The sequence below is a fragment of the Episyrphus balteatus genome, chromosome 4 (assembly GCF_945859705.1).
Source record: "Episyrphus balteatus chromosome 4, idEpiBalt1.1, whole genome shotgun sequence".
Lineage (NCBI taxonomy): Eukaryota > Metazoa > Arthropoda > Insecta > Diptera > Syrphidae > Episyrphus > Episyrphus balteatus.
Genome location: NC_079137.1, coordinates 79354734 through 79367148, shown reverse-complemented (window position 1 = coordinate 79367148; position 12415 = coordinate 79354734). Strand labels below are relative to the sequence as shown.

At 30.6% G+C, this 12415-nt stretch overlaps 1 protein-coding gene across 1 annotated transcript; it reads right to left on the bottom strand.

Moving 5' to 3' along the window:
- Positions 1-1501: 1501 nt before the first annotated feature.
- LOC129919547 (serine/threonine-protein kinase PLK4) lies at positions 1502-10099 on the bottom strand. Its single transcript, XM_056000464.1, has 8 exons — positions 9958-10099; positions 9800-9895; positions 9353-9743; positions 3497-3856; positions 2855-3443; positions 2284-2800; positions 2093-2221; positions 1502-2029 (listed from the first exon to the last, which is right to left on the bottom strand). The coding sequence occupies exons 1-8, from the start codon at positions 9994-9996 to the stop codon at positions 1718-1720; spliced, it is 2433 nt and encodes an 810-aa protein (XP_055856439.1). The 5' UTR covers positions 9997-10099; the 3' UTR covers positions 1502-1717.
- Between the last annotated feature and the right edge of the window lie 2316 nt (positions 10100-12415).

Here is a 12415-nt window from a genome sequence, read left to right as displayed (position 1 = left end):
AAAAAAAAAAAAGAACAATATAAAACTATCACTTTTTAACAAGTAAAGCACCAGTAGGTACTTAGATAAATAATTGCATTCAATTGTTAATAATATATACACAAAAATGCTATTCTTTATATTATAGTCTCTATTAAATATATCTATATACAAATTATATAAATTATATTAAAATAGAATTTAAACTTTAATCATAAAAAATATCATTAAAAAACTCAACAATATACAATCAGTAAGAAGCAATGTTTAACTTAAATAAAAATATATATCAACAAAATTTTATATTTAAACAAATACATGTATGTAATAGATACTAAAAACATTCAAAATTTAAGAATTTAAAAATCGAATCTGTCCTTTGGCAAAGTCATTTAAAAAAGTTTATATTGAAATATTCAATAAAAAATTTACATACATAATATCAAAAATAGAAAAAGTCTTGAAACAAGGAATACGTCCTTTTGTAATTTTGTAATTTTACATTTTCAAATAAATAAAATAATACACACAAAATCTATTAACATAACCTACATAGATACTTGTTATTAGGATGAGTAACAAAAAAATAAAAGTAACAGAATTCGATTTAAAATGGAACCATAACAATTATTTAAAAAAAAGTAAATAAAAGGTTGTAATGAAAAATTTCTTAGATAAATGAAAAAAATAAAATAATTAAGCAAACTTTCTTTATAAAAGTGCAAAAAAATATTTAAAACTAAGCTGTATATATTAATCTTACAATAAAAACCTAAGTTAAAACTACCAAACAGCTAAGAAGTTTGCAGTTAAATTGGTAAAAAAAAAAGCTTAAAGGTATCCCCAATTGTACAGCGGAGTAGTACACCATCACATCACAGCTCAACTGCTAACCTGGAGTTTTTGCTTCGAGTCCCGGTTAAAGTTATATAATAATCACCTGATAATGACTTGAATTCACAAACAACATTTTTTGTATCTTCCTATTTATTCTCCAGAAAAATATAAATACGGTCACTGTGGCGTATACGTACTATTTGTATAGCAAACCAAAACTATTGTCGTTTTCTATTGACGAGATTCAGAATCAGATTTGTGAATCTGACAGCTGAAAGAGGGGGTGAAGAGGGGATAAAGTGGAAAAATCTCAGATTTCATGATCTATTTGCGGTTTGAGATTAAAAAAAAAAGAATCTGAGATTCAAAAATCTGATTCTGTATTTTTATCAAGATTCACGCATACAAGCACACGCACTTTCACACACACTCCTCTGTTTGACATTTGTCTGAACATTTGTTGTTGTTTTATTTTAAAAAGGTTTTTTTTTATACGCACAGATTTCGTACACAATTACAAAACTAGATTTCAATTTTTATTTTTGGTAAATGAAAATGCTTTTGTTCTCTATTAAAGTAATTTTATTTTATAGTTAGGCTGCTTTTTTTTTATAGTTTTTATTGCTATCATAAAAGTATAGAATATTTTTTTATTTTTAATTTATGTCAAATCGATTTATAATAGTTTATATGTGCCTCGTTTTAAAAATGAAGACTAACAGTCTTTACATGTTTTTTTTTTTTTTTACAAAAATAACGTTTATTTGTGGAAAATAAATTGTCTCTAAATATAATGTATTCGTTTAAATATATAAAAAAAAAGTAATAAATCTATAATTATTAATATTAAAAAAATATATATAGAGTAAAAAAAAACAAACAACAACAAAATATAAACATTTTATCTAAAATATTTCATTTGATGATTTATTTGTTGCTGAGAAGCTGGTGGTTGCAATTTGCCAGTTTGTGGTGTCGATGGATAAAAATCCCTTTGAATTTGTCTCGTCTGTGAGGCATTATTCAAATGTCTCGTTACCAAAGGCAAGTCATTTAATTTCTCTCTCACCAAATGTGGCAAATCTTCATGGTGGGCAAAGTGTGTGGATGTTCCACAAGATTGTGTGAATGTAATGCCACCTCCTTGCTCTTGAGGTATCACCGAGATGTGCGATCCGTCGTGGTATTGAATTTGTACAATTCCATGGGATAGCTTTATGAGGAAGAAAAAAGATCCAATCAAGAAGAACAAAATAAACAATTAAGATAAAACTACCTCAGTTGCAATACCAATTCCAGGAACATTAACCCTCTTAATTGGAACATTCGAATGAACTGCAGCAGAATTACTATTCGATCCTCCTCTCACCGATGAAAGAGTACTGACAGAGAAGTTGAATGAACCCTTTTGATAAAAGTAATCTAGGTTAGAAAATGTTCGTTTATGTTTGAATTCCCTCGTTTTACCTGTTGTGACTTTGGAGTCGAATATGCAAAATTCGAGTTGTCCCTTATACTCGATATCTGTCCAGTCACCTCATGAACTGGTCTCCTGCCAATAATCGCTGGAAAACACAAACTACCATTACCTTGAACCAACTCCAAGGCATTCGAAATGGCATGACAATGCTTAAGACTCTCCTCAAAGTGTTGATGCAGACATTGCATTGCCGTTGGAAGCATATTCGCCGCCTCAGTCAGTGTTCTTCCATTCTGATCAACAAATTTGAGAGTGTTTGAGGATTTACCAATCTTGGCGCCATTATAGAAGCAAGCTTCAAAGTCCACCATACTCTCCATCAGTTGACACTTTGCCTGCGAACTGTAATAAGTGATTTTCGGAGTCTTACCCTTGACCAAGCTAACAAAGCGATAGGCATATATATATTTTTTCCAGTGCTTTGATGGTAGATTTTCATAACTGAAGATCCCATCAGCACCTGTTGTCGGCATTTCTGGCGGTTCATCACGAATTTGAAGGCCTCTGAAAGGGGAGAAAAGTTAGTTTGGAAAGAGAAAAGGAGAGTTTGGATCTTACCGTCCAGAATCTGGTTGATAAAGAACAACTCTCATGCCATCTTTAGAGATCCAAATGATATCTGTGATTCGGTCTTCCTGAACCCGACTTTTGTACTTAATAAACTCGATTACAACTTCACCTGTTTTCAGAATACTCATGATGGCATTCTTAGTTTTATGCCTCGTCGGCTGGAGTCTTTCAGTGTTCAAAGGCGGAACACTGATTTTCTCTTCGACTTTGGGAGCTACGGGAATCATCGGGGGTGGAGGAGGAGAAGGAGTAAGGATAGATTTTGGTGGCAAACATTCGAATTGGTCATAATGCATAGCAGGAGGTTGATTTTCATTGCAAAAGTATCCACCACCTGGATCGACGGGTTTGTGAGAGAACTGGTTAAAGTTTTGAGCATAAGTTGGTGGCTCTGATTGAGGAGGCCATCGGGTCGAATCAGTTTCCATACTATCAAACTGCTGTGGTTTAGGATTTTGGAATGAGGAGTAGTTGGAGGTATTGTAAGGATGATGTTCTTGGATTTGGCCAAGAGCCATCGGTGTGAACTTCTCATTCGATCGAGAACGCAAGAGTTGACGAGAGTTCCCAGATGATCCTGAAAGATTTTTAATGAATTCTTCAAACAAATCAGAGAGTAGGCCACCTTACCACTTGAAAAAGTAATGATTCCACTGTCTACTGATGACACAGTAGTATTGTAAGTCTTATCCTCTGCAACCGAATGCTTTATCATAAAAGGATGTCGAAGAACTTCTTCCAGAGAAATACGTTCGTTAGGATTCTTTCGCAGAAACTTGTCAATCAGATCCTTGGCTTCGTAGGAAAGATGTTCGGGCATATGGAAGTCGGACATGACGACTTTTGTTAGCGTAGATTGCACTGCATCGGTGTCGAATGGAGGTCGTCCAACGAGTAGAGTATAGAACATGCAGCCGAGTCCCCAGATATCAGCCGGGAGACCATGCGAGAGTCTGGAAACAACTTCGGGAGATATGTAGTTTGGAGTTCCTAGAAGTGAGTTTAGTTTAGTTTATTTATTTTTGTAAAAAGTAAGCAAATTTAACAAATTCCTTAAAAAAATGGCGCTAATAAGAAATTGTTAGGCAAGAATAAGCTGTTGGGTTCTGTTTGAGGAACTAAACCTACAGACTGCAGGGCTGTTGAGTCTAAATTAAATTGAACAGTAAACAAGAGTTCTATAACGCAAGAGATTATCGAAGGAAGTGTCGTAAATACGCATTGCAAATTTTGAAATGCGATCAAATCGACGCAATCCAAATAAGTAACGGGCTATATTGTTATAAGCCGCCATTTTTTGGTAACTTAGCTCAAAACAAATAATTGCTAAGGATAAACAAAAGTTTTTTTATTTGTGGGTTTACTAATGGCGTTTTCGATTGGCAGTCCGGAAGCGTCCGGAATCATTCTGAAAGCGTTTTATTCGTACAAAACTGACAGTTTTGTGTGAATAAAATTTTTTCAGAATGATTCCGGACGCTTCCGGACTGCCAATCGAAAACGCCATAAGCTTATACATTTTTTAAATTTCAACAAGGATTATCAAAAATAAATAAATGTAATCGTTTGTTGTTGTTTACAGCATAAAATATCAACTCAGTAAAATACTGAGTAACAACAAAACACGCCTTTTTTTTGCAATTGTGATGCTTAATGTAGCCTAAACATTAAGCATCACAATTGCAAAAAAAATTCACACTCGTATGTAAGTATTGGGACCACAAGTGATTTTGCCAGCATCAAATATGTTTTGAGAGGGGTATAATACCCTTTACCCACTGCCACTTTAATGTGGGTATCCCAAGACAGGGTTTTGTTAAATAAGATCCGATGGTTTCTTGCTGTTTGGGTATGGTGGAATTATTAAATTTTAAGCACGAAAAATAATCGACGAAGAGGTCGTCAAATAGATGAAATTCGGCTGGGCGCTGAAATTGCCCATTATTATTTGAAATTATTATTTGAAAAATTTCGTTGAAATTGAAGAATTAGTTTAACAGAAAACCAGATATGAAAAAAACGTTTCAAAATGGTTAAAAATTGTTTAAAAAAAAAAAAAATGTTTTTCATGGAAAGATAGACCTTGCGTAAAAACTATGTATTTAAATTATTTTAAAGAAAATCGTTGCAGCCGTTTTTGAGAAAATTCAACTTTTCCGAAATTTGTATATGACAGGTACAGTTATTTTTAGTAAATAGTAATAAGAAAAGTTAGACTGTTAGTTCAACATACGAGTATTTTGTTTGTGTTAAATACAATCTACTGCGAATTTTTTTAATCTACTGCATTTTTTTATGGATCTACTGCGCAAATTTTGTTTGGAAGTGGCAACTCTGTTTGCGGACCCCTTTTAAGAATAAATTTAATTTATTATTAGGTATGTAAAAGTATCTTTAAATTAACATCGTTTTATCCTGTTGCAGATTGTGAATCCATCCTGCCATTCGGCCGATCATAGGGAACAAATAAAATTGAAAATAAAAAACATACCCCTGCAAAAGTTGCATTGGGTCCAAGAAAAGGATAAAAAGATTATTTTTTTTTAATTTTAAAATGAAAATAGGGGTCGCGTTAGTACATTCGCATTGAAAATTGAAAAAAAAAAACAATAAACAAATTATAATGTTTTAGAACAAACATATATAGTGGAGTAACTAAAGCTCAAAAATTGGCAATATTAGGGAACCCGGCCGAACAGCTTAGATTTTGATGATCTTTTTTTTCAAACGTCGGTAATTAAAAATACTTTAAAGTCTATAGATTAAAAATTGCCGATGTTGCCGTTTGGATTTTTTAAATTTTATTGAAGATTTTTGTGAACAAAAAAATTTTTTTTTCAAAAATTTTTCTTAAATTTCATAAATTAATTGATGCCAAAAGATTGTCTAGGAAATTCAAGGAAAAAAAAATATATGGGAGTGATGGACAATCTTTCATCGTTCAAGCGATAGATGCAATTTTCTTATTAATTGACTTCAAACACAAAAAAAAATATTTGAACACAACGGCAACACCTACAATATTTAAATGTACATTTTTAAAAAGCTAGAAGCCTAGTCATATTTGTAAAATTAAAATTAAGTTAATTGAATTAAGGGCTTTTGAAAGAATGGTAACTCAACTCAGGTTTTTGAAAAAAAAAAAAAAAATTATTGAAAAAATTTTAACATGTCGTTTTTAAAACTTTTTCGTAATATAAAATGCATTTTTTTTTTTCAATTTTTTTTTGGCCACATTTATTATGATTTGAAAATTTAAAAGGAAATGTCAATATGTATTACGGTTTATGAAAAAAATTAAAAAGTAATTCATTTTCGAAGAACTATTTTGAACAGAAGTTTTGGAAAAAAATTTAACTTATTTTTTTTTTAAAGTTCAACTTCTAAATATAAAATTATTTTTTATTAATTTAATAACCCTTACTGTTGAAAGCTAAATATATCAAAAAAACCCATTGAAATTGAAGTAATTTTTAATTTTTTTTTTTAAACTGTAATATATATTACCTTTTCCTCTTCGGAATTCAACTGATAATATTTATGGCCAAAAATTTTTTTTAAATAAATTCATATTTTATTACAAAAAGTTTGGAAAAGTCATTTAAATTTTTTTTTTTTTACATTTTTTTTTTAATTCTGAGTTTGAGGACCATTTTTTCAAAAACTCTTCATTAAATTTAGTGGATTTAAATTTAAGAGATAAGAATGAGCTTCTGGCTTTTTAAAAATGTATTTTAAAATATTGTAGGTGTTGCCGTTGTTTTCAAAATATTTTTTTTGTGTTTGAGGTCAGATTGTGAGAAAATTGCATTTATCGCTTAAACGATGGAAGATTGTCCCTTACTGCCTTATACTTGTTTTCCTTAAATTACCTAGAGAATGTTTTGCTATCATTTGTTTTATGAAATTTAAGCAAAAAAAATGGTTTTGTTAAAAAAAAATTTTATTTTAATTTTAAAAAACAATACGAAAACATCGGCAATTTTTAATCTATAGACTTTAAAGTTTAAAGTATTTTTAATTACCTACGTTTAAAAAAAAAAAATCGTCAAAATCAGAGCCAGGGTTCGGACTTCAGTTTCAAAATTTCGAAGCAAATTTGAAAAAAAAAGTGAAGTAGATCCCAAATTTCGGAAGTAGATTTCAAAATTAAACTTTCAGAACATTTATTTACAAAAATTTATTCTAAAAAAATTATTTTTCAACAAAATTATTTTTCTTTACTTTTTTTATTATAATCTTTTTCAAAAAACCTTTCTCATCTAGTGGTTGTAACGGTGCTTTGGGGTAAAACGGTTAATTCAGCATAATCTTACAAATTTTTGATCAGGAATTCTCCAAAATCAGTCAAATTACTTTATTTATATAAACTTTATTTATATCTTGAATTCGAAGAATAATTGACCTCCATTCATCATTTGAGATTTAATTTGAGCTTTATTTCTCAATGCCTCGACCAGATTTAAAATTGAAGTTAAATCCCTTTCTCTAAATTTATTATTTGAAAAATATTTTTCAATCAAGAAATAGAAGTAGATCCTGAAAAAGAGAAGTAAGGAAGTAGATTTTATTTTTTTTCCCAAAATCGAAGTAAATCTACTTCGATCGAAGTAAAGTCCGAACCCTGATCAGAGCTGTTCGGCTGGGTTCCCCAATAATTTGCTTTAGTTACTCTACTAATAGTGGAGTCAAATTAGCTTTATACCTCGGAATCCATGGAAAGTCGATGCATCTGAAAAACGAGTATAGGGCTGCATTATAATAGGGTCAAATAAGAAAGTTAAAAAAAAAATTCACCGCTCTCGATTACAACAGTTTTTATAGACCGTTTACTGTCATTCCGTATGCAAGCGTCAATCGGAATTGCTGTCTCATTTTAGATTTTGATCAAACTTTGTAGGGATGTTCTCTAGGACTGTAAGGAAGCAAATCCATTATGATTTAATTTTAAGTTGCGTGGTTTCCCCGCTACCCGGATTCGAACTTTTTCAGAAGGTCATTTTTATGTTATTATAGCTTTGCGTCTACTAAAGATATCTTTTTGTTTGAAACGCCATTTTAAAGCTTAAGAGTAGTAATTTTTGAATATATATTAAAAAATTACGTAATAATTATCCCTGAATTAAAAATAGTTTTTGAAAAACTGGTCATTTTGCTGATTTTTCATGGTTTTTGACTGGCTCCAGAACCTTGGCTATTATATGTAGGAAGCTTATACTTACCAAATATTAAATATAGATATTTTTCAACAAAATAAATCTAAAATGAACTCGATGGCTGTACTCCTTATGCAAAAATTTTAAGTTCAAAGTTTTGAGTTTTTTGAAAAAATATTTTTTTATACTATGATTTTTTACGATTTGACTAAAGATAGAAACATGAAACTAACAGTGTGTTAAGTTGAAACTTTTAACTTTAAGTCCTCTAAATAAAATTGTGTTATTTTCATATCTTCTTAGTGTACCGCTTGTTTGAAAATTCGCAAAAATGCTAAAAAGCCAAAAAAACCCTACTTAAGGCTATGATTGCACTATGTTTGACATAAGATAGAAGCATGAAATTAATAGTATATTTAGTTCGTACTCTTAGCTTAACATACTGTAAGTTTCACGTTTCTTCGTTTAGTCAAATCGTAGAAAATGACAGTATAAAAATTAGCTTTTTTAAAATTCTCTATACTTTGAACTTAAAATTTTTACATAAGGAGTACAGCCATCGAGTTCATTTTAGATTTATTTTGTTGAAAAATATCTATATTTAATATTTGGTAAGTATAAGCTTCCTACATATAATAGCCAAGGTTCTGGAGCCAGTCAAAAACCATGAAAAATCAGCAAAATGACCAGTTTTTCAAAAACTATTTTTAATTCAGGGATAATTATTACGTAATTTTTTAATATATATTCAAAAATTACTACTCTTAAGCTTTAAAATGGCGTTTCAAACAAAAAGATATCTTTAGTAGACGCAAAGCTATAATAACATAAAAATGACCTTCTGAAAAAGTTCGAATCCGGGTAGCGGGGAAACCACGCAACTTAAAATTAAATCATAATGGATTTGCTTCCTTACAGTCCTAGAGAACATCCCTACAAAGTTTGATCAAAATCTAAAATGAGACAGCAATTCCGATTGACGCTTGCATACGGAATGACAGTAAACGGTCTATAAAAACTGTTGTAATCGAGAGCGGTGAAATTTTTTTTTTTAACTTTCTTATTTGACCCTTTTATAATGCAGCCCTATACTCGTTTTTTAGATGCATCGACTTTCCCTGGATTCCGAGATTTTACAAATTTTATGTCTAATTTGACTCGACTATAATAAATGAACAACAAATTGATTATTATAAAATAGCACAGTAATAAAACAGCAAGTAAACATCTTATACAACTATCCAACACAAAGTCTGACAGTATTAGCGTTAGGGCCCTATGGGCCTATACATTAGCAAGGAGGGAAGCTTAAGACAACCTACAAACTTACCACACATTGTCATATGTTTTTCATGTGGCGTCTTGAGCTGAGTGGCCAAACCGAAATCTCCAATTTTTACATGCATGTCTTTGGTGAGTAGAAGATTGGACAACGAGATATCTCGATGGAGGATTTGATGGGAGTGTAGATACAACAAACCCGAAATAACTTGTCTCATAATGCTGGCAGCTTCGGCTTCATTCATCGGACGCATACTTTGTTTCAAATAACGATGCAATTCTCCATTGTGAGCCAATTCCAAGACAAGATAAACATAGTTTTGGTCTTGGAAGAATGTGTATAATTCGAGAATTGAAGGATGTTTGAGTCGTGAATGGATTTCAACTTCTTGGCGGACACGATTCGACATTCCGGCACCTTGGATGAGTTTTTTGTCGATCTAAACAAAAATTCCATATATTTCGACTTTATTTAATTAAATTTAATTTAATTTACCATTTTTATAGCAACCATTATATTTGTTTTTAAACATCTTGCCTTGTAGACGCTGGCAAAGCCACCTTTTCCTAATAATTGCAAGACTTCGTAGTCCTATTGGGAAGAGAAACATTTTTTTATGCACAAATTTACATCAAAATCACTCAAAAACTTACTTCAATTTTTTCACCCAAGCTGGCGGAATGTATAGACATTATTTATTCACTTGATACAATTGAATTGTTTATGAAAATTTATTAAAATTTTGAGAAATAAAATGTAAATAAAAACAAAACATTTTTTTTCAATATAAATTCAAAAAAGAAACTCAAAAGTCAAACTGAAAAGTGGCGTGTCGGTAAGGTAGGTTTTTTGTTAGACAAATACAAATCTAGTACTATTTTAGTACTAAAAGTGCGTTCGAAAATGAAAATTTTGTTTTTGTGAAATTTAACACCATGTTTACATTGGCATGAAAAACTTAAGTGAAAATTTTCAAAAAAAAAAAATGAAAGTCATCTCTATACTAGTCTTAAAATAAACGACAATAGGTGTGTTTTTTATTACCACCGGTCTTAAGTGGATAAAAAAAACGCCTCGGGGCTTACCGAGAAAAATTGGCAGCACTGCATATTAAATGTTCCGAAATCAGCTGACACAAAAAAATATAGAGTTGTCATATTTTTCGCTTTTGGGTTTTCTAGTATGTTTTTGAAAAATAAAAAGTTTAACTAACTATTAAATACATATTTGAAATAATAATTGTCATTCCAAACATCAGTTTTGATGTTTTTAAACAAATTCTAAACAATTTACGAACAAGTTAATTTGGTAGCACAGATTTAAATCTGTTGAAAAAGTTAAGCCCAGAGAATTCTCCGGGCTAAACAACTAAGCCCTAAAGTGTTGTTGCATTTAACATGTAAATTGCTTAGCCCCGACTGCGTTTTTTTTTGTCCAGTTAAGACCGGTGGTAATAAAAAACACACCTAATAGAATTTTTAAGGTTGCGTCCTATTTTAAAGCTACTGTGTTTGGAAAATTTTGGCATTGTTCTGTCAAATAGTTAATAGAAGGGTATTTATGTTTTTAGTTTTTTTGTGATTGAAAATTTTCCAGTAGTTTTGTGATACAACAGACAAAAGCGCTCCTGTCATAATGTTTTACTAGAATAACCAATAGTATATAACAAAGAAATCAATGGCAGAAAATAGCAATAGCAATGAAATGTTGCCGTTTGTGTATGTGTCACTTTAGCTAGGACCAATTGGACAAAAAGTAATTTACGAGATCTGATTGGTCTACAGCTTTCATAAAAACGAAGAAATCAAAAATTTTTAAGTCATATACCTTTTTTGTTGTTGGTTGGTTATAGCGTGTTTTCATTAGAGCCCAAAAATGAGATATATTCGCCATTTTTCTCATTTCAAATGTCAAATCGTATAGGAAATTGATTTGATTTGAAATTCAAATTGACCTAGCATTTTTGACAATTTATTTTCATGCCTATTACCATGTTACCATGCGTTCTTTTATGTACCAATGTCCCAGAAAAATTTGTATAAATGATACAGAAAAAAATTTTGGTTTTAAAAACAATTTGCACTTATTTTGTCATAAATAAACTGCGATGTTTACTTTACTTTTGCAAAAATTGGCAAAATGTAGTTGAGCCTTTCAATCCGAAATAAAATCGTAATCAAATATTAATTTACCCTTAAAACTATTGCCATCTTTTTTTTACTCATCTAAAGGTATAACTACAACGCGCCATTTGCAAGAAGTCAAAAAGTGAAAATTTTCCAAACTCATTTTGTGATAGTTTTTCAGACCCAAAACTTAAAAATAATGATGCAGAAAGCTTATTTTTTGGTTTAAAAAACAATTTTTGTAGTTTTTTTTTCAAAAACAAATGGAACTTGAAAGAAATAAAAAATGTTTACTTTTGTAAATTTCCCACTTGTTAGGTCATTTTAGTTAAGGCCTGCCCTACTAACAATTTTGCTTCTATAATGCTTTACAGAAGCAACAATTGCATCTGTAAAGCCTTATAGAACCAAAATTGTTTGTCAGGTGGTACGCAGATCGAGCTAAATTTTAGCGGAGATAAAATTCCGATACAAGTTATCGATAATTTGTATAGGATTCAGTTTAGCTCGGCTAAAATTTGTCTATAATTTGTATGGGAGCTAAAATTTAGCTCGAGCTGCGTACCAGGCTTAAGGCCTTAATACTTAAAACTCTTGAATGTAGATATAAATGTAGGTACTTATGAGTCCCCTTATATTTTGAAATTTATCTTGGCTTTTAGCGGACGCGTGTAGAGATAAAAATTGTCGAGATAACATTTTTAAAAAATATTCTATTGTTTCTTTCAGACGAAAAAAAATCTATTGTTGGTTTCAACTGCTGAGCTACGGTTCATATAAAAGTGTAAGTATACCCTTTAAACTACTACTATGTTTTTTTACTAATCTAAAACTCTTGTTATAGTGAAAAGAAAATTTCGAATCATCTTCCATCAACCTCTAGCATATACCAAATCATACCAAGCTAAAACGAGACAAAACTATTAATTTAATTATACCAATCTACTACAATTACATTTCCAACACACAAAAAAAAAAAAGACAA

Bases quoted from the DNA above. Each gene is read 5' to 3' on its own strand.
- LOC129919547 (XM_056000464.1), bottom strand. From the start codon at position 9,996: ATGTCTATACATTCCGCCAGCTTGGGTGAAAAAATTGAA. The intron at 9,744-9,799 runs GTAAATTAAATT...ATTTTTGTTTAG, and splicing joins TAATGGTTGCTATAAAAATG to ATCGACAAAAAACTCATCCA. The intron at 2,222-2,283 runs GTAAAACGAGGG...TTTTATCAAAAG, and splicing joins CGACTCCAAAGTCACAACAG to GGTTCATTCAACTTCTCTGT.